The sequence below is a fragment of the Armigeres subalbatus genome, chromosome 1 (assembly GCF_024139115.2).
Source record: "Armigeres subalbatus isolate Guangzhou_Male chromosome 1, GZ_Asu_2, whole genome shotgun sequence".
Classification (NCBI taxonomy): domain Eukaryota; kingdom Metazoa; phylum Arthropoda; class Insecta; order Diptera; family Culicidae; genus Armigeres; species Armigeres subalbatus.
This window is the reverse complement of record NC_085139.1, coordinates 149,119,891-149,146,787: the sequence shown is the minus strand read 5'-3', so window position 1 is coordinate 149,146,787 and position 26,897 is coordinate 149,119,891. Positions and strand designations below refer to the sequence as shown.

General features: G+C 39.5%; 1 protein-coding gene across 4 annotated transcripts in view; it reads left to right on the top strand.

The window, feature by feature from the left end:
* Window positions 1–26,897, top strand: part of LOC134207327 (cyclin-dependent kinase-like 1) — a 127,705-nt gene that overhangs the window by 85,632 nt on the left and 15,176 nt on the right. For 2 of the 4 annotated variants that reach the window (XM_062683064.1, XM_062683054.1), the window contains exons 2-3: window positions 10,551–10,604; window positions 22,774–23,080. In XM_062683064.1, coding sequence (XP_062539048.1) covers window positions 10,551–10,604; window positions 22,774–23,080 — 361 coding nt within the window. Of the gene's footprint in view, window positions 1–10,535; window positions 10,605–22,773; window positions 23,081–26,897 lie in introns of all 4 variants that reach the window. The other 2 variants (XM_062683057.1, XM_062683049.1) reach the window with 1 other exon arrangement.

The following is a 26,897-nucleotide window of genomic DNA, read 5'->3' as shown; positions in this document are numbered from 1 at the left end:
CCTATTACCCCAAAAAGCTACTTGACCACTTATTAAAACTTAGGTTAAGTTTATATTAATTTAAAGCATTACAGTTAGTTCAATTCAACTAGTGGAAAACTCCTGACTGATAGAGTCAGTAAAATGTAGCAAATAAGTATGATAGTATGATATGAAGTGATCTAACACGGAACGTGTAGTTTAAGAGATAAATGCATGTATTATATCCTCAGCAAAATGCTGAGCGCTTTTTCCTTAATTTTCTTCTTACGCATTAAAATGAGTGCGTGTTTTCTCTTGTTTCGGACAGCAGAACGATCGCGCGATCTGCCGAAATATTGTGTTCTACACTGCGCGGCCGGTAATAAAGTTATTTAATCAGTTCAGTGCGTGTTTTGTCGGAGTAGCCATCGAGCAAGCATTGCGCGGTGCGTATTTTAGTCGATATCGAATCAGTCTTCGGGAAAATACGTAAGACACGCGTTGCTTTTCCGTTTTTGTATCATCATGAATATGGCGTCGTTCAAAAGAAATAATTAGTCGCTTACCAAGGCGATTTCCAATATATTTCCTTCCCAACTAACATACTATTTCTTTCCAGTGCGCTCATGAAGATTCGGAGGATTCCTCGGTCTCTTGTAGCAATGAGTGTCGAACTAATTTTTCTCCTTAGGATAAAATTGATGTTAATTGATTGTGAGGACGTGGCCGGCATCGTTATTGGTCTTGCATTAAAGAAACTCCGAACCACGTACAGTGAGAATGGCTTTCTAGTCCCGAAAGAACTATTCAATTGGTGAGCTGTGCATTATTTGTTGTTTCTCGGCCAATCACGACTAGCAACTACGATGGGCACAGCCAATCAAGCCAAGCTAAGCTAAGCTAATTTTCTTCTTACGCATTAAAAATAAGCTTCTATCTTTCAAGTTAGTACTTGTGCGAAAGCTTATAAATATATCTACCAGCTAATGGTATTGAGCCTCATATCGATCTTAAAATCACTCTGTACGACTTGATCAAAACACCAATGCGTTTTAATACCCTTAGCTGGTAGATTTATTTATAAGCTTTCGTCCAAGTACTAACTTGTAAGATAAGAGCTTTATTGTGTGAGAAGTAGGGCAATTCTATTTCAAAAATGTTTAAAAATTCCAGCTCCCATATGTCTATTACCTCTTTTTTGATAATTTAGGAGTCATGGCAGAATATAAAGCACTCGGTGGTGATTATGGGGTAGCAATGGCAATTTATGTTTATATGGGAAACTATATCGGAAAAACTATATTTATTTAAGTTCTCTTACAATTGTCAAAACGTGATGAAATCAGATGTATAACCCAAACTTCCCTTTTGGAATCTGAAGAAACGAAACCTATGGTTAACTCTACAGTTTATACATGGGAGATAAATTTTACTAGTAACAAATTGAAATTTTAAAAGAAGAAAAACACCATGCTGGGTATCGTTAGTAAAAAATGATTTTTTAAAATGTATATTTGTATTGATTTTTTTATTTTCTTCCGACTGGTGGTGGAGTAATTATAGGTTCTGAAGTGCCACTTGTAGAAACAGTAGTTGAAGTTGTGTCAACAGTAGTAGTTGTTCCAGCAGTGGTTGTAGTAACATCAGGCAATATTGTAGTTGTGATCTCCGGAGCAATGGTGGTGACTGGGTTCTCTACATCGATTGATCCATCGCCGTTAATGTTAACCACCTCGGCCACTATAATTGTCAAGTGATTGATAACATCCACATCAATCGGAATGTTCGCCAGCGGGTTGCTCTCCAGTTCTTCAGGCAGATCAGTAACCGGGACAGCGTTCTGTCTTATAATAATTGGGCTTCCAGTTATGCAGGAAAGCACCAGCAAGGTGCTGATCAGACAGACAATCAGTTTCATATTGGAAGCTTTAACCGATTGTGCTATTTGGAAAGTGCTACTGCTGACTATCACTTAAAGCCATCAATATTCGTCTTTTATATCCAATCGATTTATGATTACATCGAAATTGGAAACCTAAATGATAACAGCAGTGCAGGATGGGCCTGTTGTAAAACGGCACCGTATTGGTTTTTTATCTTAACAAATTAGACGAAAACTGAGCAAAGTAAAAAAAATCAAATCTTTAGATTATCTCAATCTTTTCGTCACAGCTCGATACTGGATAACTAAAGTTCAACTGTAGTTGAACTTTTCGCTCAGAATAGTAGTTTAAATGATGGTACGAGTGTATGGAGCCATTCAGTCTCATGGGTGCATTTTAGGTCATTCCCCCTTGCACAGTAATGGACAACATATCTATCATCATAGTTTGTCAATCACGGCGTCACTTTGGTTTCATTCATCATTTTTTTTTCAATCATTGAGTAATCTTTTTGTTTTATTAGGAAAGGTCAACAGATACGATTATTGTGAATCACTTGCCCATATCAAACGAAAGATATTGCCGTGTCTGGGTGCGGTCTTACAAACTCGAAACATGTTTCATTATTACGCACTCCTAAATGTGCAGATATCGTCTACGTAAAATACGTCTTCACTATTGCTACACAATATTCTTAGAAACGGACGAATCAATCATTTTACATTTCAGAAATATTCAATTGTTGTGCTTTTCAACCTCTTGGCTTAATTTATAGGCTCATTTGTCAGGCGGTGTTACGGAACCAGATACCATTTTCATATTTGATGTAATATGGGTATGCGGTATACTCGCGACTGACTCGGGGTTAGAGATTACAAACAACCAATAGAAAATGGTGACCTTTCAAATATAGGTAAATAAGGTTTATATAAGGTTAAGTAACACGGTAGATCACTTTGACGTAGTGTGTTGCGGTGTAAGATCTACCAAACAGAGCCCTAGCTTAATCCATTTTTCTAGCTAGGGCAATAAGTTGTGGTAATTAAGGATTCATCGTATTTAGTTCCCGCTACCAACAGCAGTCTCAGAAATAAAACATAATTGATGTTACCTTGCAGACAGTTGAAAGACTCGTATTCCTCTTGTTTGAGGCTAGACTGTTAGCAGCGGAAACAACTTTCCAAGCAGTTAGTTTAAAAACCTCGGTACCCGGTACTAGGCTGAACTGACTGCTGGAAAAATCGAGTTAGGGGTTTAAATACGTACTAACTCTTCTTGAACTGGTGAACAATGGTAGTGAGAGGAACACACGGAAGTTCTTATTACTGAACAAATTCTCTTGCTTGAAATGGTCTTGTAGACAGAGATAAATCCCGGGTTTTCATTATTTTACTGGTGATATTCTAGAAGGGGTCCTCCTTAGCCGTGCGGTAAGATGCGCGGCTACAAAGCAAGACCATGCTGAGGGTGGTTGGGTTTGATTCCTGGTGCCGGTCTAGGCAATTTTCGGGTTAGAAATTGTCTCGACTTCCCTGGGCATAAAAGTATCATCGTGTTAGCCTCATGACATACAAATGCAAAAATGGTAACTTGGCCTAGAAACCTCGCAGTCAATAACTGTGGAAGTGCTTAATGAACACTAAGCTGCGAGGCGGCTCTGTCCCAGTGTGGGGATGTAATTCCAATAAGAAGAAGAAGAAGATTCTAGAAGCAAGACAAGGATGTGGCTAGGGCTCCGATGCATGGCCAAAAACAGTATCACTGTTCTGTTTTCTCAAGAAAGGATTGATTTCCTATTGATAAGGGTCTAAATAGCGGGACCTTGTCATGGCGCTCTTGAGAAAACAAAACAACAACTTTATCGAAACTGATACTGCATTGCTTATCAATAGTAATGAAGTAATTCGACATGCACTTAAACACTAAGGATGCGGGTAACGCTGCAATAGATCGAATAACAGGTCGCAGTGGCACACCCGAACAGGAAACAAAAGGCAGGCATTTTCGTCTTTTCTTCATAGTCTAGAATCCTAGTACATGGTGCCAGGTAGAAAAAGAAGAAGACCGAGTGGTGTTGGTGCTGAGGTAATGCTTGATGGGGATGTGTTTGTTGTTGAAGAATTTGTTTACCTTAGGTCCCGCAACATGCAGACGCAAACGAAATTTGCTCTATATAAAACTCTGATTCTACCAGTGGCCCTTTATGCACATGAAGTATGGACGTTAAAAGAGGCGGACTGGAAAGCTTTCGGAGTTTTCGAGCGAAAAGTGCTGTGTACAATACTCGGAGGGAAACTAGAAAATGGTGTGTGGCGAAGACGCTGTATCAAGTATACAAAGAATAAAATATTGTAAATCGTATACAATACGGCAGACTTCAGTGGGCTGGTCACTGGGCGAATGTCGGAAGAAATAATAACGAAAACAATATTCAACAGGGAACCAGACCGACGACTTCGTGGAAGGCCACGAACACGTTCTGGAAAACTGGAGGAACATCGCCCAAAACCGACTACACCCGATTCTTCAAATTTTGAAAATCCGTGTAAAAAAGTTTTATGATTTCTCGACGAATCATGCAGAATGGAGCAACTTTGCAAAAATTTTGAATGGCACGGCCGTGTAAAAAAAAACGTGTAAAAACAGAATCGGGTGTATTATGGAGCTACAATACGCCAGGCATAGGTGTATCGACGCTGTAGCCAACCAGGTATCCAGGTATCAAGAAACCCAATAAAAGAGGGCAAAATGGAAGCTCGGGAGAAACGTTTTGCTATAGTGGAGTTTTAACAAATGGACGTTGCTTCCGTTGGTTTTAGCTCCTACGACGATCGGCGGAAATACCTGCCGTGTCCTACTCTAAATCAAGACATGCCAACCCTATTCTACCGGGTGTTAATGGCATCTTCCAAACTTAGACGGTCATTTTCATGACAGAATTAGAGGTGAAAGTACAGATTTGACAGTTCCGTTCAGACAGCTGATCGATTAGCCGTCTTTATCCATCAAACAGCCTTTAGAAAACTTATATTGTCGGTGAAGAAGTGTTTGGCAGGTGCAACGAACAAGCTGCAAGTTCAGTTCAAGTTCAACGTATACATACTGCGCAAGGCTCCAGTAGGCTGAAGCAGGCGCAAAGAAAATTGTTGTACCTATACACAAAACCAAAAGAACCCATTGACTTTTACCCATCTGTGAAAATCATTTTGTCCGCTCTGACATGTCCATATTTTTTCGCAAATATTCGAGTTATCATCAACATGATTAATCATGGGTACGTAAAAATTACTGAGGAACTGGTGAAATCGGAAAAGCGGTTAGCTCTGTAACAAACACAAAATAATCAACTACATACTGTTCCAATGTGCAATTTTCCATAACACATCCGTCAATGTCTCGCACTTTGTGATAAAGAAGGAGGCTAGAACATGTCAGGCTGCCGTGGCTTTCACGTGAACGGTTCAATTTCTCAACGATCTTTCCAGCGTTATAACCGCGGTAAAGTTGCTCCGTCTCTTTACGGTCTCAATCTCACCCCGAAATCGAACTTTTTATATTGTCGGCGTAGCACCAAGTTAGAATTCGGAAGTCGGGACTTCCGAACCGAACTTTCTTCCGAAGTTTTATTTGTCAAACTAATTGATGCGTTGTTTAGCGCATCTTTAGGCGAATCCAGCGCACTACTTCCGAAGTTGGGAAAGTTGCCTGTATCTGGAGAAAAATCCAACTTCGGTATAAAAAGCGGTATAAATTTATTCCGGATACACAATAGAATACCAATCGATGCAGCTCGTCGAACTGAACAAATGCCTGTCAGTCCGTGTATATGTGTGTAAGTGCGTAGAACATTAGCCATTTTTTCATATAGTTATTCTAAACCGATTTTCTCGCAACAAGTTGCATTCGACGGGGGACAAACCCTAGTTGACTATTGAATATAATCACGATGAAGAAAATGGTGTGTTGCACCATATAAGCTTGGTTGATTGATTCGCTATATGTACAGCGTTTGCAAGAGCCGTAATGTACGCAATTATTTATTATGTGTATCATACTAAGGCAAAACCAAACGATTGCATCGAGAAAGGCATCGTCACCGCTAGGTGCATTAATCTGATTTTTTTTAAATCAAACCATCCAAGTGGCACATAGCGTTAAAGTAGAACCCGAAGGTTTCCAAAAATCTTTGCTGAAAACAACAATAGCAGTTTGTGCAACTAGTTGCAAAAATATGATTTTTTCAGCACGAGTTGTGCGTTTATCCAACGAAGCTTGCTGAGTTAGACAAATACTACGAATGCCGAAAAAATCGAGTCTGGCAACAAGTTGCACACTCTATTTTTTGCAATGACGAAAATGGGTTTTAATATGATAAATCTGTAGCTCGGTTTCCGCGTCGCGTTATAAATTTATATGGAGATTAGTATGGGAAAACGTACTTTTTTACATTGTTGCTCTTAGCGGCTTCAATTTATCGTCAATCACGTGACTCGATACGTTGGCATAAAGTCTGAAAGGTGCCGAAATACTTTGCCGAAGAAGGTACGTAGCTGAAAGGTCTACTAAAAATGTTATTACGCTTGATTGTCCAAACGATATGCAAGAAATCAATGTTTCTGACAGTATTACCGGACAACCTATGGTTGTCAGAAGGCAAACCCCATCTTCCTTCTTGTCGAAATGTTTACTTTGTGTAATGATTTCGAATAACTCCCATTATAGCTCCAAAGCCCTATCTTATAGTCAGTTTGGCAGTGCTGGTAGAATAAACGGGTTTTTTGTATATGGTTTGAAAAATCAATCTTCGTTATAACTTTTCTTCATGAACGTTTCAGCAACGTACCTTCTCAGCAAAGTTTTTCGGCATCCTTCGTCGCTTAAACTATCTTGTATACAAAACCATGGAATCGATTATGGACAGAAAATGTTGCTTACTATGGGATCAGTGTTGGTAAAAACTCAAAATCTCAAAACTCATGGATGATTCAAATCAAGCGTGAGTTGAAACGCATCCAACTCAGCACCTAAAAACTCATGGATGAGTTGAATCATCCATTTCAATCATCGCAGGTTTTCTTTTGTTCTCCTTCGTTAAAAACAGTGAAATGACGTTTGTCGCATAAAATATTAGACACTCTTTTACGTATAAGTAATAAATTTCCCCCAAATTGATTCCAAATGCGTTTTTGAGCCAAAATGATTTTTTGGTAAATGAGTGAAATGATGCGTTTTAGCATGAAAAATTCAAGCGTGATGCATTCCTTTAAAATCGCAGACGATTTCATTCGCACGGGAGCGCTCGTTGATTGAGATTTATGAGTGATTTTACCAACACTGTATGGGTTTGAGCCGTTCACATTTCGGAAAGTTTCCTGTTTTGGCCCAGATATTTAGATTACAAGATTGCTTAATGTGGTACTTTTCTAAAGACCAAGTAGAATGCTTATTCGAATTGTTACTATATTTCGGCGTGCTCCAGAATGAGTGTTAGAAAGAATACTCTGGTGGTAGACTTAAGCGTTCTTCCAGTGCGGCCTGATGTCGCACAAGTGCAAAAGTTTTCGCTTGAACCTCGAAACCCTTGTAAAAAGCATTCAGTTGCACAACATACGCAACTGTGTTTTTATTGAAATGTTGGAAAACGCCATTGCGCAGCGCTGCGAAAAAGCGCATAATATAAAACGCGTTTTTGTTTGTAAAGAGCGGTATTTCAAAATCCCCGTGTATGTGGATAGCGAGGCAGTCACTGTTCGAATACATGACCTCCCTCCGTCTACTCCTCACGCAAATGTAGGCGAATTTATGCAGCAGTTTGATGATGTTATTCATATCCAAAAAGCGAGAAATGGAAACATTACTTTCCTGGAGTTTCTAACGGAGTGCGAGTGCTACAGATGAGACTCAAGCAACCCATACCCTCATTCATAACCTTTGGAAAGGACATCTGCTTAGTGACTCACCCAAATCAGCCTGAAACTTGTAGGTGGTGTAGTAAACCAATACATCCCCAACAAAAATGCCCAAAAACCACGAATGCAACAAACAATTACACATCGATGAGTACGGACATGCCCAAACAGACAAACACATACTCACTGCAGACCAAAATGAGGCTGACTACAAGAGTGACGACGACCAGCTATCGACATCTAGTTCAACAGAATGCATCGAAGCGACGAAAAAAAGGCTATCGAAACGCATAGGAAATTTGAAAAAGAAGGGCACTGATCAGTGTGCCCAGCCCATCGGGTTTTCTGGAAGCGGATCTAATTAGTAATTATGAAATTGTTAGCAAAATTTCAAAAATGCTCGGCTCCGTTATGCCTTTTGGCGCTTGAGCCTATAAATAAATACAAAATAATGAAAAAAAATCAACCTTAATGTATTCGTTATATCGAGATTGGCTGGTACCTGGTGCTGGGAATTTGGTTTCATCAGTACCCGCTAAGCTGCGGGACGAAGGAGGTCCTTCGTAGCTTAGTAGGGAAAGCACCTGTCATGCGAACTGGGGTCGTGGGATCAAACCCCACCGAAGGGGCGGTTACCCTCCAATACCTTTTCCGAACTAAATCTATCACATGTTGTACATATGCATAATCAAGTTTCAGACATAGTAATTAATTTCCACTCCGGGTGGCTTAATACCCGGCATATAGGCAATTAACTTTGAATATACTGATCTCGAGTGGCGATCTCTCTTCGCTTGTGTGGTCGTGTTGGGATCTGACGACCAAACTGGCACAACCCCACACAACCCTACTTCATTGAGCGCCGTTGCTGATGAAGCAAGTGTGTAGGAGCCGGACAATACTAAATACTCATCCTACTTGGTTGACATGTGTACAAAAATACATTTGAGAGAGTTAGTTCTGAAAATGTATTGCGAGAGATTGGCTGGTACCTGGTGCTGGGAATTTGGTTTCATCAGTACCCGCTAAGCTGCGGTGGACGACGGAGGTCCTTCGTCGCTTAGTAGAGAAAGCACCTGTCATGCGAACTGGGGTCGTGGGATCAAACCCCACCGAAGGGGCGGTTACCCTCCAATACCTTTTCCGAACTAAATCTATCACATGTTGTACATATCATATCAAGTTTCAGACATAGTAATTGTTATTGTTGTTATTACACTAAATACAAATAAATAATATTAAAGATGAATCGTCTAGTTCAAACCTTTGAAGACCGGCGGTACCATCGTCACCATCAATTCTATCAATCGTATTTCTTTTCAACACTTTGATAGTTTTTGAGATTCCTTCAATTAGATTGTCACTTGTCAGACACATCGGTTCTATCGAGAGAATCCTTAGTATATAGGATTACTGCTCCTGGACTTCATCTCATAGCTCCGATATTCATCCCATGCAAAACAAAGCAATGAAAAGGAAAATAGAAGCGACGAAATTGGTGTCGTTTCTTTTCGCAATGAGATGAATTCAGTGAGATGGAAAACGGAAAGGTTCCCATAGTTTACATTTCTAATTTATATAATCTACTCACAAATTCAGTATCACTTATCCAAATTCATCCAGAGTAAATATACCTTACAGCTAGTACAATATCTTTAGATTAGCGTGGATATGCAGAGATGATCTCGGTGTCTAGATAGAGCGAGAGTTTTACTAACAATTTTTCCTTTTATGTATGACCGTAAGGACGTGTCGACCACAGCTATGACCTATATGTTTAGCCAATGAACGCATATTTGAATCATTCGTATTGCTGTTGATTTCCTATATTGTTCCTACATACTCAACTACTGTACGCTCGCCACAGATAAGTGAAAATATATTGCTTATTTTTGACTTCACTAGGATTCAACAATCACTGACTCAACAAAAAACCAAAAAATACAAATATAACAAATATGTGATCGTAGGCAAATGAAAGGAGCTAAAACTAATCATCCAAAACAATTATAATTAGATGATTACAGTGTCATTTGCTTTATGATGACACTACCGTACGCACCCGAAAATGCTGCTTTATCAGTCAACAAAAGATTGAAAAAAAAAAACAAAAAAGCAGTATCAATCGACTGAATGATTGGATAACGCACGCGAATGTGGAGGTATACCGCCCCTCAGACGTCACCCCTTTTATTGTTTTTTTCGCTGTACTTTCTTTGTTTCTGGGATACAGCCGTTATCAAAGAAAGTACATTTTGAACTACCAGCAGTTCTGTTCGCATAGTTTTTTGTTTCGAACTACCAAATACGTGTTGTATTGTAATGGTGATTAGTATTGATTTGAATTTAAATGATTATTATTTTCGTCATATAACTTCTTCATTATCTGTTGCACAAACTTTAATTTTCATGGAACAGAATATATTTGTATGGATAATTTGTTCATTAGGAAACATCAGGAGTTTTATTGTTTTCTTGGTAATGTCTATCGGAACATATTGTCCTATTAATTGCCAAATTTCAGTTAAATTATGGATCTCAAAATTATTCTTCATGGGGACGCCAAATTTTTTCCAAGGTTTTGTGGCTGCGTTTAATGAATCAGTGTGCTATTTATGAATCATTTCTCATTTTTTTCGTGGATGGATCATTCATATTAAAAAATATGTTTTGCCAAAAAAAAAGATTACTTTTGCATTTGTATTGTTGAGCAACTCGGAGCTTCTTCTACATTATTGTCACTCATCCTACTCAAATGTGTTAATTATGTCTATTCTATCAGTAATCTTCCTTTCAGATGGACCTCTGGGGACTCGAGCGCTGGAAGTGCCCTGAAAGCATTAGCAGAAAGGTAAAATGTCGCCACTTTATATTATGCTCCTAAACTTCTTACTACTTCAATACTAAGTTACAATCTACTCTTATCAATTCGGTATTGAGATTATATACGTAAGAAACGTACGAGTTCCTTTAAAAGCATGAATTTATAAACTCAATAACGAATTTTTAGTCTGGATCGTGAATAAGTATTCTTCCTGCTTACACAGTTTCTTAGCATCGTTTTCTGATAATGTCGAAACAACTTTTCCTTCTTTAATTGGTTCTTTACTACCATGTACGATACGTTTATATATTCTATCGCTCTTCTCATTTTCCCATGGCATTGTAGCAAGCAACATAGTTCAAGGCTAATGCGGTGTAAATATATGCATGAAACAAGTCGATACTATCATAACAATTTCCTTACACCTCTCATGAAACCGCATAATAACCCTCACATAGAATGAATCTTACCTTCTTATAAAGGATATTTATATCAATGCATGCCTAATTTGTAAAAGTCAGGTAGTATCATATCCTTTTGGAGTGAAAAACTTTCCTGTAACAAGGGAAAACAGCACAAAGTACCTATGCACAATGAATTACTATTCTCATAGACAGTGGCCCACAAACGGTTTTCTATCCACATCACCGTTCATTGTTTGAAATTTTGGAATAGCTTACCTCTGTTGAAAATCTGTATAGAATCTGGGAAATGAAACACAAATAGTTCTTGTTGCAAACATTCAAATAGTTCGTTAAAAATAATAACATGCATGCTGCTCAACAGAGATTTTGGACGATTTCAAAGCACTTTTTTAGTTCTATTGTGTTCTAATGATAGTATTTTACTTATTCTTTCATATTTAGAATCTTGGGTGGTAACTTTAATTTAAAATGACCCATTTCTTAATGTTTACACATAAGTATTTAATAATCATCACACAAACAATGACCATAATTAGCTTTCGGTAGAGTTCATATCTCTGATGTGTTCCGATCTCATTAACACGGATACACCTGCTCTTATATGTACGTAGATAAAACAGGGGTAATATGTACCGTTAACAAAACAAGTAATCAGTTTTATGTCATTCAACACAATTTAGAAATCTACTGCTAAGTAAAATCAAAAGATGTAGGGGGAATGACGGCTTTGGCAGATTTTGTTCTATTATTGTCAGGGGGTTTTTGTTGACCAAATTTTATGAAATTCGGCCATAATATTCTTTGATATGCAAAGAATGTTTAGGCCGAATTTGAGCATAATTGATTATAGAAACCCCCCTGACAATAATAGAACAAAACCTGCCAAAGCCGTCATTTCCCCTAATCAATCACAAAAATAAGAATTTGAAATAGGCTGACCAGATCATTTTGGTAGAAAAACGGGACAAACGCACTTGCAAAAAGTTTCATGTCAAAAAACTTGTGACAAAATTCAAGAGCTTCAGAATTTTCAATATTTATGGGCTTAATTTTCATTTTCCGTGTAAGAAGTTAGAGAAAAGTTTAAGAAAGAATTTTTCAATACCACAACCTTCTTTTAAGTACATTAACTAACCTTCTAAGTATTAAGTTAGTTGTGGAAAAATACTAAACTACAAATATTTCAGTCTTCAAAAGGGCGCGGACAAAAACACTAAGGAACAAAAAATTCGCATTTTTCAATATTATGAAAAATTGTGGAATTTAGAAATTTTATTTCAATCCAATATTATACATGCATTAAGATCTAAGGATTTTATTACTGACCAATATAAAAAACTTTTCCAATTTTAAACTATTGAAAATAACAAAAAATAGTCAAAGTATCCTTCCTGAAGGTTGGTTTACAGTTCGGAAAACGTGTCATGGGAGTTGATCCTCATGCATCAAGGAAGAGTTGCGTTTTCGTAGCTAAAATCCCCTAAATCCCGCCTCTTCAAAAATACATGGCGAATCAAATCCCGTGACACGTTTTCCGCATTGTAAACCAGCCTTTCAAGCCGATTTGGGCATTAGAGAGATAAAAAGACAATTTTAAAAAAATGTCAGGAGACAAATGCGAAAAGAGGAATAGGGTGGGACTTCTCTCACATGTGCTTCCAAAAAGGTCCACACATATGGAAGCTCCTGAACTGTTATCTAACCTTAAAGTACGTGAGGACCGAAGTCCGACTAAATTTTCACTCGGTTTGAAACTACCCTAAACTCAAGCCTAAACTCGATTTTGTTCAGCTAATTTATAAATTATTATCTTTTAATACCGTCGTTTTTTATAGTGGATGAATTCGAAATACCGTCAACTGGGGGGAAGATGATCATTGAGGTGAAGATGATCATTTGATGTGTCAGTCAAAAGTGCCAATTTTTTTTTAAAACGGTAGTCAACAATATTCTCCGTTCAAGTAATGTTACCGCTAGGTAGAAATCCGAGTTTTTCGATTATGATCATGAAAATGTATTTTATACAAATAACCTAGTGTATTTTGACTACTAGGTCATAATGATTTTAGTAGAGCTGTCTTGATCAACTTCACCCCAAACAAGATTACTCAAAAAATGTGTGATAATTTAATTTATTTTAATAAATGCGAACGCATTTCAGAAAACTAGAGTTGTTGATTGTTGCAACGTATAGCAGTACATGTTTTGAAAGTATTTGTTTCGATTTAAAATGTAAACACACATTGTTATTGCATGTTTTGTCTTAAAAATGATCATCTTCCCCCAGTTGACGGTATTCTGAATTATTCAGAAAGACTTTGAATGATTCTAAATGTTTCGAAATAATCAAACGATTGAAAAATATGTGGTGAAGCAGATTTAAAAAAATAGAATTAACCTTCTTTACAAAATTTAAAAAAAATCGAAAATGAACTTAATCTGGAAATTAGAATGTCTGTTCCTGCGCTTCGTTTTATTGAAATGTAACCTGATTTTCAGGTTAAACTTATTTACCGAGTTACCGGTTTCGTTCAATCCACTAATGAAATTAGCCAAATTTTAATTCCATTTTCAGCTCTTTGGCAGAATCAATGAAAAAACGGGACAAATTGAGGATTTTTTGGATTACGACGGGACAGCCCAATAAGGTCTAAAAAACGGGACTGTCCCGTTAAATACGGTACTTATGGTCAGCCTAATTTGAAAACAAATCATGATTTCAATTTGAAGTCATTTCTGTATGTTTTCAATTTGCTCTATTCATGATATAAGACTTTGCTCGGGTAGCCAGTATTTGTTTTCACTCACAAACCCAGTGCCAGTGGGGGCGCATGGTGATTAGATGGCTTGAATATTACCCTTGTTTGTATCCACGGATCGCAAAAATTTCCATAAATGCTCCCCCAAGCCTTAGCGATTTCATCGCCGCGACGGCGTCGACTAGTCACAGCGAGTCTATCGCTGTGTCGCTGCAGGGACTGTTCCATTTACGCTTCCAGACATACGGCAACAAAGTCGCAGTCGGCAGGCGTTAAATTGTCATGTCGCGTATGTTTGGGGGAACCTTAAATCGTGAACTCGACTGTTGTAAAAAGTACAATAGGCCATTGGGCACTGCACGGACTGCTTTGTCTCTTTCTCACTACAAAGAAATTAGAAAACAACAAGGCCAGTAAACAACGATTTGGAACTGCTAACATCATCTTCCAAACCGAGACCTACATGTTAATGAGACATGAACAACGCAATAAAAACCTAATTCTTCTGGAGGCTGATATCAAATTAGAAACTTATAGCCAGTACTCATCGATGTAAACCCTTTCCGCACGGGATAGTATATGAGAAAACTACTTTTTTTTGCCAGTGAAGAAAATATAAGATTCCATATTGATATTCTTCCCTTCCCCTTTATACGGAAGCTTGGCAGAAGGAAGGTCGTGAGATCTATAATAATCACAAAAAAAAACCCTCTGCTTCAAATCCACTTCTATCTCAAATCTTCATGCCTGCCGCATCCAGATGGAACTGTCACATCAGTACATTTGCTTTTAATTCTATTATGAAATGTTAGATTCCAAATAATTCAACAAAATCAGAAAACTCGATAGCATAGAACGAAAGTTTGCTAACGTACCTACCTGGATACCTGGTTAGCAACAGCGTCGATACACCTATGCCTGGTGTATTTTAGAGCTCGATATTGAAGGGACCATCGAGATAGAGAGAGATCGAGGAATGGAAGGAAAATTGAAATGGGTACTAGATCCAAAAAAGCTCGTTGCTATGAAAAACGACAACAAAACAAAAGTCATTTCTTGTTGTTGATGTGTTTGTTATTATCCAAAGATGGTCTAGTAGCCTAAAAATTTGAACATATCGACATAAGGAGAGTGAATCCAGAGCAAAATATGATCAGAACACATCGAGATAGAGAGATATTGAGATAGGGAGGTTATCGAGATGTAGAATGCCCAAATGTATGTAGATTGAAGGGACCGAGGAAACCATCGACATAGGGAGAGATATCGAGATATAGAACATCGAGATGTAGAGAGTCGACTGTATTAACTTTATTTTAAGCTTTTTAACAATTGGCTTTTAAGGAACAACTATATCTAAAAGGATTAGAAACAAGAAGTACTCAAAAATCACTCATGCTTTTTGTACAATTTTCACTACCTCGACTTTTAACACGCGCCGCGCAATTTTAAATTCCTTGAAGTCTTGAGCCAGAAAGAAAGAATTAGTTCAATCATGCTAGCAAGAAGTCTATATTTAATAAGTATTGGTAATTCATTTGTATTGACTAATGCTTTTGACAGCCCCTTTAGTGTCCATATCGAGAATTATATTGATTTTATTAACTGAAATTCCCATATACGGTTCACCTTAAATTTGTTTCGAAAATGAACTCCCGCGACCTCAGACATAGATGGCAGCACTTATCCCATTAGACCAGTGGCGTATAAAGGAGGTCACCCAAATTCCCGCATTTGGAGGAGCCAATGCGATAATTTTGAAACCATCGGTTACAAATTAAACTATCGGAAATTGCTTTATTTTCGGAGTTATGCTAGAAACTGGCCAAATTAGGAACATAACCAAAACTGATACAGTTATCCTATAAAACAATATATTGTATTCATTAAAAATATTGATGATAGAGGTACTCAAATAAGAGACCTTTATTAGACTTGGAACCAAAGGGACAATTGTAAAAATGTCCAATTTCATCATGAAACAGTACGATACTGTTTTTGTAGTTTAATATGGTAATAATTCGAATAATACTAACCATTGTTGAGTTTTTTTATTAGCTGAGTCGATTGCTAACACTATAGGTCTACGAGCCTTCTATCAAAAGATTGATTTTGGAGTGATCATATAGCCTTTACGTATACTTAGTATACGGGGAAGGCAAAAATGTCAATTCCAATTAAGATTATTTTTCAGATTTCCTTCCTATTCGCTTTTGTGTACATCTACATTAAGCATTTATTTTGTTATTCGTTGTAAAGTTCATAAAATTAATTCGTTATTATTGTACCGCTCATAAGAAATCTACTCCTCCGCTTATTTTTAGTCGCAACGAAGAATAAGCGCTAGATAGTCGCCTAAGAAAAGCATACCTCCAGAAAAAAAAGCTACTTTGTTATTTTTGAAAATTTGGCTGCCACGTGGTTGATTCCTGCGATGAACGCTTTGGTAGCACCTGCTATTTGTACTGCGAATACATTTTACATATGTCACAGAACAGATAGCCTTGGAAAATTATCAAGAGAATTGTAATTTTATTGCAAGGCGCAATACATTTCTTTTTTTTTCACAGCCACGCCATGGACCAATGAGAAGCTTTCTACCCTAACAAACTAAACAGTAATCGTGGACGATACTTGCCTTCATATATTATACTTGCCTATATATATATATATAACTGGCACATATGAAGAAAAACACGTCCAGTGGAAACTCAAATGATATGAATCGATATTTTTTTCGAAAATATTCTCAAAGCAAACAAACAGGGTTACGGCAGGTATTTCCTAGACCACGGACGGGCAGGGACGGGAGGGGGCAGCAGGGACTTTGTCCAAGGGCTTGACGACCCTCCCCATGGCCACTGCGAGTTAGACCGGGACCATCGTCCCTAACCCCTAATCCCAAGGCGTCAAGCGACCCGTGCCGAGGGGATGCATGGCCAGGGGGGTGAAATAATAAGCTAGGCCTTTAACGGAGCCTGTGGGGTACCTGGGCACCCTCCACAGTAATTGTCCCTTACCGCGTCATGCTGGGCTCTGGCGTGGTGGACCTCTTTTCCCGAGCAACTCGTGGGACCAAAATGGAAAACCAAGTCAATTCTTCAATTAGTGGTAGTAGTGTAGGCGACAACCCCTTCGCAAGAGGTGGGTTGTTCAGGTCTCCGCCTAGGAGGCCAGAGGCAATAGTCGGCAGCTCAGTGCGCAGCGCCAGCGTGGGTCACTCAACCTTCCTCTCGGTGAACTGGGCGAGATGATCCTCGAGCTGAAGCGGGGCGTCTCGCAAAAGGGCGCCGCCTACAAGAAGTTGGCGGAGGAAGTCCTAGGCGAGACGGTCAAGGTGAGGGCACTCACGACGGAGGTGAATCTAAAGGTTAAAGACCTGGGTTAAAGAGCTCGTCACGGCACTGCGGCGACAGTGTGAAGTGGAGACGACCACCGCAGCCGTTCGGTTACGGAAAGGTCCGGCAGGGACGCAGGTAGCATTGGTTCGGCTATCTGCAGCGGACGCCTCCAAGGTAGTCAAGTTAGGGAGCGTCAAGGTGGGATGGTCGGTATGCCCTGTGCGCATATACGAGCAACCCGAAGTTTGTTTCAAGTGCCTGGAACCGGGGCACAAGCAGTGGGACTGCAAAGGCCCTGACAGAAGCAATCTCTGCCGACGCTGTGGATTGGAGGGACATAAGGCACAATGCTGCACGAACCCTCCCAATTGTTTGATTTGTTCCAACAAAGCTGTGAACAGCAAGCACCCCATGGGGGGTTCGATGTGCCCGGCGTTTAAGCGTGCTGCAAAATCAAAGTGCAGGTAACGCAGCTGGCTTGCTCGGCCTCACCCGAGTGTTTGGTGTGCGCAGGTTTAGAGGAAACGGCGGAACACGTGTTGTTCGTGTGCTCACGTTTTCGCGCAATGCGTGACCACATGCTTGCCACATGTGGTCAGGCGCAAATAAGAGGTGGTCCAAGGGATCGGAGTCGGCTTCATGGGTCATACCGGTGGTCATGCTCTGTGGTCGAACTCGACCCTTTTATCGAACAAGTGGCCGCGCGAAGAACAACATAGTATCGTCGCTTTCGCGGTGTCGGTCAACCGGGCGGGTTCCGAGCCCGAGGACGGAAAGGGGTCCTCGTCAAGGCTGGGGCAAGCGTAGGCACCGCGTCGGCAAGTCCCTCTGTGTGCTGGCGAATAGGCCCTATTGCAGAAAGGTCAATTTGGAGTGCACGCGGCATCATCATTCTTGATACCAGTCGTGCAGAGGGAAGCAGGCGCGAAGTCGACCCTTCCCACCTTCCGAGGACATAGGGCGTGGTAAGGCCACCTGGAAAGCCGGCAACGCACTGGCAAGATACCATGGTGTTCTTCTAAACAAGCCAGTTACGATGTTCGGTGCTACAAGGACACGCAGCTAACCTCGAGGGTGCGTTGTGCACTGGCCCCCCTTTGAAGCATTACTTTCTGGTTGTACCGAAGGGACTATGGGCTTGGCGGCAATGGAAACGGTTTAGCGGGTCGGGGATGTAGTCCTGCCTCCCTCGGTGATCCCTAACCTCGCACTTCCTGGTCAACCGAGGATGTCTGTTGAGCAGATTCCCCTTCCATTGTTTAGGAAGAAAAAAAAAAAAAAGACCACGGACGGGCGAAAGTACCGAACGCGGAGAAGTGTGTGAATGGTCTACCCATGCAGAGGTATTGGCGCAGCGGGTGGCAACCGAGATCGTCACCTCGAAGCATGGCAGAAGCGTGAATGAATAGGTGTATGTATGGACTGCACACGCCGCGCTGGGAGTAGCGCAGGAATGTTGGTTCCTATGACTACTGATACCCCGCGGCGTGGCAGAGGAATGTGGGTGAGCATCCAAATCAGTCTCACACGGTACGAAAGGAATGAGCATACAAATTAGTCTCACACGGTATGTTTGAGTTGAGCTAGCCTCATATGGCATGAACGAGGTGAGTCAGACTCACATGGTATGTCAGAAGTGGGAACCTAAGCGAAATGTCCCACAAGGGATGCCAGAGCGAGTGTTAGGTCGAATGACTAGAGTAGTATGTGTCAGCGCGAACTGAATGAAAGAGGTGAGCAGACTCACATGGTATGATAAAGGTGGGTATACAAATCAGACCCACATGGCATGAGAAGGGTGGGCACACAAGTTAGACCCACACGGCATGATAGAGGTGAGCACACAAGTCAGACTCATAGGAGCGTTAGCGTGAGTGCAAGCATGGAGTGCATGAGCGTGAATCAAGTGGGTGAGCATACAAGTCAGACTCACACGGCATGAGAGAGGTGGGCATACAAGTCAGACCCGCACGGCATGATAGAGGTGAGCACACAAGTCAGACTCATAGGAGCGTTAGCGTGAGTGCAAGCATGGAGTGCATGAGCGTGAATCAAGTGGGTGAGCATACAAGTCAGACTCACACCCAGTGTTGGTAAAAACTCAAAATCTCAAAACTCATGGATGATTCAAATCAAGCGTGAGTTGAAACGCACCCAACTCAGCATCTAAAAACTCATGGATGAGTTGAATCATCCATTTGAATCATCGTAGGTTTTCTTTTGTTCTCGTTCGTTAAAAACAGTGAATTGACGTTTGTCGCATAAAATATTAGACACTTTTTTATGTATAAGCAATAAATTTCCCCCAAATTGATTTCAAATGCGTTTTTGAGCCAGAATGATTTTTTGGCAAATGAGTGAAATGATGCGTTTTGGCATGAAAAATTCAAGCGTGATGCATTCCTTTAAAATCGCAGACGATTTCGTTCGCACGGGAGCGCTCGTCGATTGAGATTTATGAGTGATTTTACCAACACTGCTCACACGGCATGAGAGAGGTGGGCATACAAGTCAGACCCGCACGGCATGATAGAGGTGAGCACACAAGTCAGACTCATAGGAGCGTTAGCGTGTGTGCAAGCATGGAGTGCATGAGCGTGAATCAAGGGTTTGGGTGGGCATACAAGTTAGACCCACATGGCATGAGAAGGGTGGGCACACAAGTCAGACCCACACGGCATGACAGAGGTGCAACAGAGTATGTAGGGTGTGTTTGAGGGTGCGATAGAGTGAGAACCCAAATAAGACTCGCATGGGACGGGTGCCTGTGTGAGCGAGAATGAGCGAGTACGTTAAGTACTGCCATCCCCCAGAAGTAGTACTGGAAGGTAGTTCCTGGGGGAAACAATGGCGGAGCCCAAGGGAGTTTAGTCGGTATTACCGGTACGGTCGAGTCCGACACTCCAGTATACTTCCGTGTGGTAGTTTGGCAACTACAATGCACGTGTGCTGGGTTAGTGTGTAAATGCATTCTCCCTTGTAAAAAAAAAGAATAAACCTGGTAAGAATGATGGAGCTCCGATCGGATCATTCAAGTTCCGAACATTCCCACATTTATGGATGTTATTCAACATCTTCAGTAACTTATAAAAAAAGAAAGAAAAAGACCACGGACGGAAATACCTGCCGCAGCCCTATTTGTTTGCTTTTTTTCCCGTCAAGGGCTCTATAACCAATGAAGTAAAGTTCATTTACTATAACTCCACCAAATCAAAACGTTTATCCTGAGATTACGTTAGGATACGGAAGAGTTATAGCAAAAAAAAGTGTCTCTTTCATGGGGCAGTGCGCCGAATGAACACCTTGACGTTTGAGCGGTGCGCTGTTTACTAAAAATGAACACCTTTTCAAACATCGAATTCATTCTGAATGAATTTCGGCACCGCTCAAACGTCAAATAATGAACCTATGCACTGCCCCATTGGTTTTCGAGACTAGTTACAACGGGAGACAAAACAGACGAAAATACATGCCGTATTGCGTTGTTTCTCATTTCTGTGATTTTGCTTTTCGGCAGAGAGCACGCATGATAGCTATTAAAAACGATACAGATAGATTATAATGAGAGTTTGGGTTGAATATGATGATTCATTTGCTTATGGTATTACTCGTGATGAACCATTAGTATCGAAACATCGAAAAAGGATAGTAGAGAAAGAGGCCCCATCATCACAATGTAAAACGCCTTTTCGGTATTCATTCATATTCATCGGGTTGAGGCTAGATGTAGCAAAACTAAACCTAAAATTTCAGTGAAAAAAGTATCGAATTTGCAAACAGGCACCTTGCACAAAACATCTAATGAATTTACGAGGTAAAACTTCGTAGCGACTCTGGCCTGTGATGTACAATGCGCCCCCATGAACTGTATACATATACCAAAACCAGAAACAAATAGGGTAAGACGGTATAATGCGCCCCACCTGGCCAAAACGCCACCCTTTGATTTCTAGACAACTATACCTAACTAAGGGTAAAAATCAGTTGGAACCTATAAATATTTGTAAAACCATCATACTATGTGAATGTGGGAGTTTTTATTACACAATAAAAATAGGGGGAATGACGGCTTTGGCAGGTTTTGTTCTATTATTGGCAGGGGTTTTTTATGACTGACTCAAATTTGGCCAAAACATTATTTGCAAATCAAAGAATATTGTGGCCAAATTTCATAATATTTGGTCGACAAAAACCCCCCTGCCAATAATAGAACAAAACCTGCCAAAGCCGTCTTTTCCCCTAATAGCAAAATACAAAAAGTTACAGTTTTGATGTAACTTTCAATGTTCGACACACTCAGTTGGGCAACAAAATAACTTTTCTCAGTTGTTAATATGATATAAAATTGCTTCCATCTTCAAAACTGTAACAATTTTCGAAAACATGTTTCACTGGCCAAAACGCCCCAGTGTAGGCAGGACGGTATGCCCTTACCAACTGTACACAAGCGTAGCGAGCCTGCAGCAGTTGCTTCCAAATTGTATGGACTATATTGAAATGTAATTCACACCTGCTTAAATGGACTTATGTTGGTTTTTAATGCCAAGCACATGAGGATTGTAACCTTTTGTTATGGGATAGATAAAATACTAATGAAGGGCTATGGAACGTGTTTGATTACGGTGGGGCGTATTGCCCAGGCACTTTTTGAAATCCAGTTTTTCACGACTTTTCAAAAAAGCTTCATATCATATTCTTAGTAATATTTTTATATGACTACTCACAGGTGATGCATTTGCGACTTGTTGAACTATAAAATAACACAAAGTTTGCATAAATTACGTTGAAAAGTAAAAAGTTTTCATAGGAATTGTCTTAGGGGGCATATTATACCGTCTTACCCTACGTCTGGTTCGTTCTAATGTCCAGCAATCAACCGTTTTGCCTCCATGAGTTTTCCGACAGCTGCACATAATAACATTTTAAAAATTACGGAAATAGAACGTCGTAAAAGGTGCTATTTTTAAGAGATGTCGCCACTACATTTAAAGTAAAATCGTTTTTGCCTTTCTCGTACATTTAGTATGGAGGAATCGCTGGTTCTCGCCAACTAAACATCGCTGAAATGTGAAATTTGGGATAAAGGCAGCAAGTCGAAGTACTCAGGGAAGTCGAGACAATTTCCAATCCGAACCCAGCCACCTTCAGTATGGTCTTGCTTTGTACCCGCGCGTCTCACCGCACGGCTAAGGAGGACCCCCATATTTCAACCTTGTTAGAAGTTTTTCAACACCGACAACGCACTAAGTAAATAAATTAGCGATTGTATTGGGTTGGACTTTCACTTCCAGTTCATAATGATTTGAGTTTTTCAAATAAAGAATACCTTTTGATTGTTTAAGCCAATTTAGAACTTCATCAAGTATAAATTGAAAACCACTGTTACTGGCGCATGTAAAAGAGTTATCCTGTTATTTTGGTCAGGCGATTTATCAATTAAGATACATATATACTTGCCGGATAAATTAGCGCTCCTTGTAGCTAGATCCCACCCACTACATAGTATTCACGACCTTTGGTACAATTAGAAAACATCTTGAGCTAGCAAACTGTTTAGTAGCATTTGTATCCCCCGGTTATGAGTTCTCGCTTTTATTTTGTGAACAGCTGCCAAAATATTCCGTGCAACTGTTGCTGCCACGATGTTCATTATATCGGCATTTATTTCCAGATCACGTGGAAGCAGCAGAATGGATCGATACGAAAAACTTAGCCGACTGGGCGAAGGTTCTTACGGAGTTGTCTACAAGTGCCGCGACCGAGACACCGGTTCACTAGTTGCAGTAAAACGTTTCGTTGAATCCGAAGACGATCCGGCGATACGGAAAATTGCCCTGAGAGAGATACGGCTGTTGAAGAATTTAAAGCATCCCAATTTGGTGTGTCTGTTGGAGGTTTTCCGACGGAAAAGAAGACTGCATTTAGTGTTTGAGTTCTGCGAGCACACTGTTTTACATGAACTGGAGAGGTACCCGGAGGTAATTAATAATTATTTTAACCTGTCATTATTCATTTAGCATACACTTCTTACGATATGTTACTACAAGTCAAAAGAAATCGTTTGTTGTTATTCTTGTGGAATTTCAAATGGTTCTCAAGCAAGGAACAAAGAAAGTGCTATGTTTCAAAGATGATATTGTCACTAATAATACCGTGGGTTGAATTATGGAACTAGCTAGTGAAATGCAATTTGCTAATACACCCAATATTTTTTTACACGGTTGGTGTTCTTCAATTTGCCGGTCAACCTGATTGACCGTTCACAGCTTTCTAAATACCACCTGAATTTTCTTTGATTTTTTGTGAATTTTTTCATGTGGTTAACTCATAGTTTCATCAACGCTAAAGGTCGTAATCAACTAAAACCCACCCGTGTAAAAAAAGAACCGGGTGTAAAGGCTTATCGTGGCCTATCGATCAACTGTCTTTTTCAGTGGCATAGCCACAGGGGAAGGTTATTTTTTTGGTTATTTATTGATTCACACTCTATACAACTCCGCCCAACCCATTGTTGGGGGCATAGTGTGTGAAGTTCTCGATAATAAACTAGGTGAATCGTTTGACTATGAATATAAAACAGTAAAGCACATGTAACGATTGGGCAAATCAAGCATCTGAAAGATATTCAATTTGCAAAAAAAAATAGCTAACCGCGGTGGAGGTTGGTACTCGGATTCCGATGGCTTTTCCGCAAACGTGACCTTCAGGTGGTCTTGTGTAGGGTTTATCACGCCTATCTAGAGAGTAGGAGGTTGAGGGTTCGAGTTCCCTCCAAAACACGTGGATTCTTTTTCGCAAGTTTCATATATACACAGCCAAGATATTTAACAAAAAAAAAGAGAGTTCTTGTATGCTCAGCTCAAAAGGGCTTTTCCCTCCTCCCAAAATTTTTTTTTTTTTAAACTTCGTGCTCTTGATCATTGGCTAGAATTTAGAGAGATGTAAATATGTATATTATGTGGAAGATTATGATTTGAAACATGTATTGGAGGTTTCTACTTTCCCTCGATGGGACTCAGAGCCACGACCCTCAGTACGCTAGATTGGCGATTTTAACCAACTAAGCTACGAAGGCTACTGAATGAGCCCAAGAATCCCAAATTAGACGCATAGTCGAATCACTCAATCACAATCCATTTGTCAAACCAACACTTCCACATGTGTATAGTAAAGGATAACATTAGAGGAGCGTGAGTATTTAAAATGTCTGGTGGCTACACACATTCTCCATCAGCAATTGTATACTGATCATTTGACAACAGATTTCATCCTTATTTTGAATTTCACGATGGTTTACTGCCGTTTAAAATAATTTTATAAATGCACATGTACCACTTTTACTGGCAACGATTTCCGGTTTCTGTTGCATTGTGTTCCCATTAATAGTGGTACATGTGCATTTTGTTCCGAGAAACTTGAAATTTGTCAGGAAACTTCGCATATTTTTCATTACTACCTTGAGGCACATCAGTCTTAACACGTTGGTACAGTTGAGATGCAAAAAATTGCAAATTTGAATTTTATTTTCGAAGTCTTTGGAAAAATGCGTCTGCTGTAAAATTTACTCAATGTAACATGTGCCACTTTCGCTGGCATCGGTTCACATTAAGATACACATTTTTCTTAAAGTTATGATGTAAAAATATGTTGATTTTTCTCAAAATTGAGTCCACGAAATTTCGAAATAAAAAGTGAAATGGAACCCAATTTTAATCATCTTTGAGGTACATTGATGGTTTTATTTTTAAAAATCAAAATGTTTACTCAAGTGCATAGTATGCATCGGCCAAAATTTTGGGTTAACCCTATTTTTCAGTATAAACTAAGTCAAAATATACATTGAAGACAGTGAGTTTCCAAACAAAACATCAAGAACTGTACATCAGACAATATTCGCCTAAAATTGAATTGAATCGCACATCAGGAGAGTGAACCCAAACTTGTGACCGGTTCACCACAGTGGGTGAACCCAAACTTTTGACCGATGCATACTATGCATTTGAGAAAACATTTTGATTTTTTAAAATAAAACACACTTTTTCCTCCGAAAAATCATCAATGTCCCCCAAAGATGATTAAAATTAGGTTCCATTTCACTTTTCATTTTAAAATTTTGTGGGCTAATTTTGAGAAAAATCAACATATTTTTACAACAAAATATAAGAATAATGTCAGGGTGGCCAGTGAATTTTGAATTTCAAATTCCCGGTTTTCTCCCGGTATTATGGAAAATTTCCCTGTACAAAAAATATATAAGTATTAGAAAAAAAAACAAAAATCCACGAATTCATAAATATTAAAAATAGAAAAGAATTTCCATATAAACAATTATACACCCAATTTTGTTTTTACACGGGCGAGAAAAAAAATCCTATACAAAATGTTTGCAAAGTTGCTCCATTTTGCATGATTCGTCGAGAAATCATAAAACTTTTTTTAAACGGATTTTCAAATTTTGAACTGAAAACTTTTTTTACACGGAACGCATCCCCCGTGTAAAAAAAGAATCGGGTGTACTGCAACTGCAAAATTAAATGTAGAAGAGTTATTTTTGCTGACTAAATAATACTATTTTTTACTTAATTCGTTTGATTTTTTTATTCTAGTAAGTATGAACTCATGACAAATTATTTAGACATTGCGATTCTGCAGAAAAATATCGAAATATATAAAAAAAAACTAGTCGACCCGGCAGACGTTGTCCTGCATAGTAGGCGAAAAAGAGCGCTGTAAACTTTCCATGCGAAATTTCCATACGAATCTATATTTAAGTTTTTCATGATTTTCTCAACTTTACTCGTGGTTTTTAAATAGGGAAATATCATATAAACCCGTCGGAAACTCTAACAATCGTTTCTGCTGAAGGAAGGGAGAAAATCCGTCCAGCCGTTTTCGCGTTATGCGGATACGAACACAGACCATTTCATTTTTATTATATAGACTAGTCGACCCGGCAGACGTTGTCCTGCATAGTAAGCGAAAATGCGCGTTGTGAACTGCCCATGAGAAATATCCATACGAATATTAATTTTAGTTTTTCACGATTTACTCACCTTACCCATGATTTTCACATAAGGAAATATCATATAAACCCGTCGGAAATGATAACGAACATATCAGTTGAAGGAATGAATGAAATCCATCCAGCCGTTTTCGAGTTTTTTTTTTTTTTTTTTTTTTTTTTTTTGGTTTAAAGAGGTTTTCAGCCTAAGGCTGGTTCACCTCTTGAAAATATATTAACAAAATATTATATTTTAGAATACATATTATTGATTTTAAGGAAACTAAGAACTTTTGCTTCTTCGGTAGGATCATTTTGCAAAATATTTCGTATACTTGACTGAAGATCCAAGTTGATTCTCGTTGCTTCAAACTGAGGACAGTTTGCCAGAAGATGTTCGACGGTTAAAGGTTCATTGCAGATTGGACAAACTGGTCTGGAAGCTGATGATACGTAGTGTGGATGGGTTATCCTGGTGTGTCCAACTCTCAAACGTGACAAAACTTGTTGTTCCTTATAGTCTTTACGATCGTTCCATCTTCCAGTGTCACCTTTGATTTTCCTTAAAAAAGCGTCTCGGTTGGAGTACCATTGTAGTTGCCATGTCCGGTGAACTGCATGTATAATTTGTCTGCGTGCATCAGCTCCGGGTGTTGGTAGATTCCACATTCTGGAGCTTCTGCCAAGGCACGCCAAACGGTCTGCGGCTTCGTTTCCAGTTATACCACAGTGTGCTGGTATCCAACATAAGGTAGTATTTGCAGGGATTTCCGCTTCGATCTCTTGTATCAGTG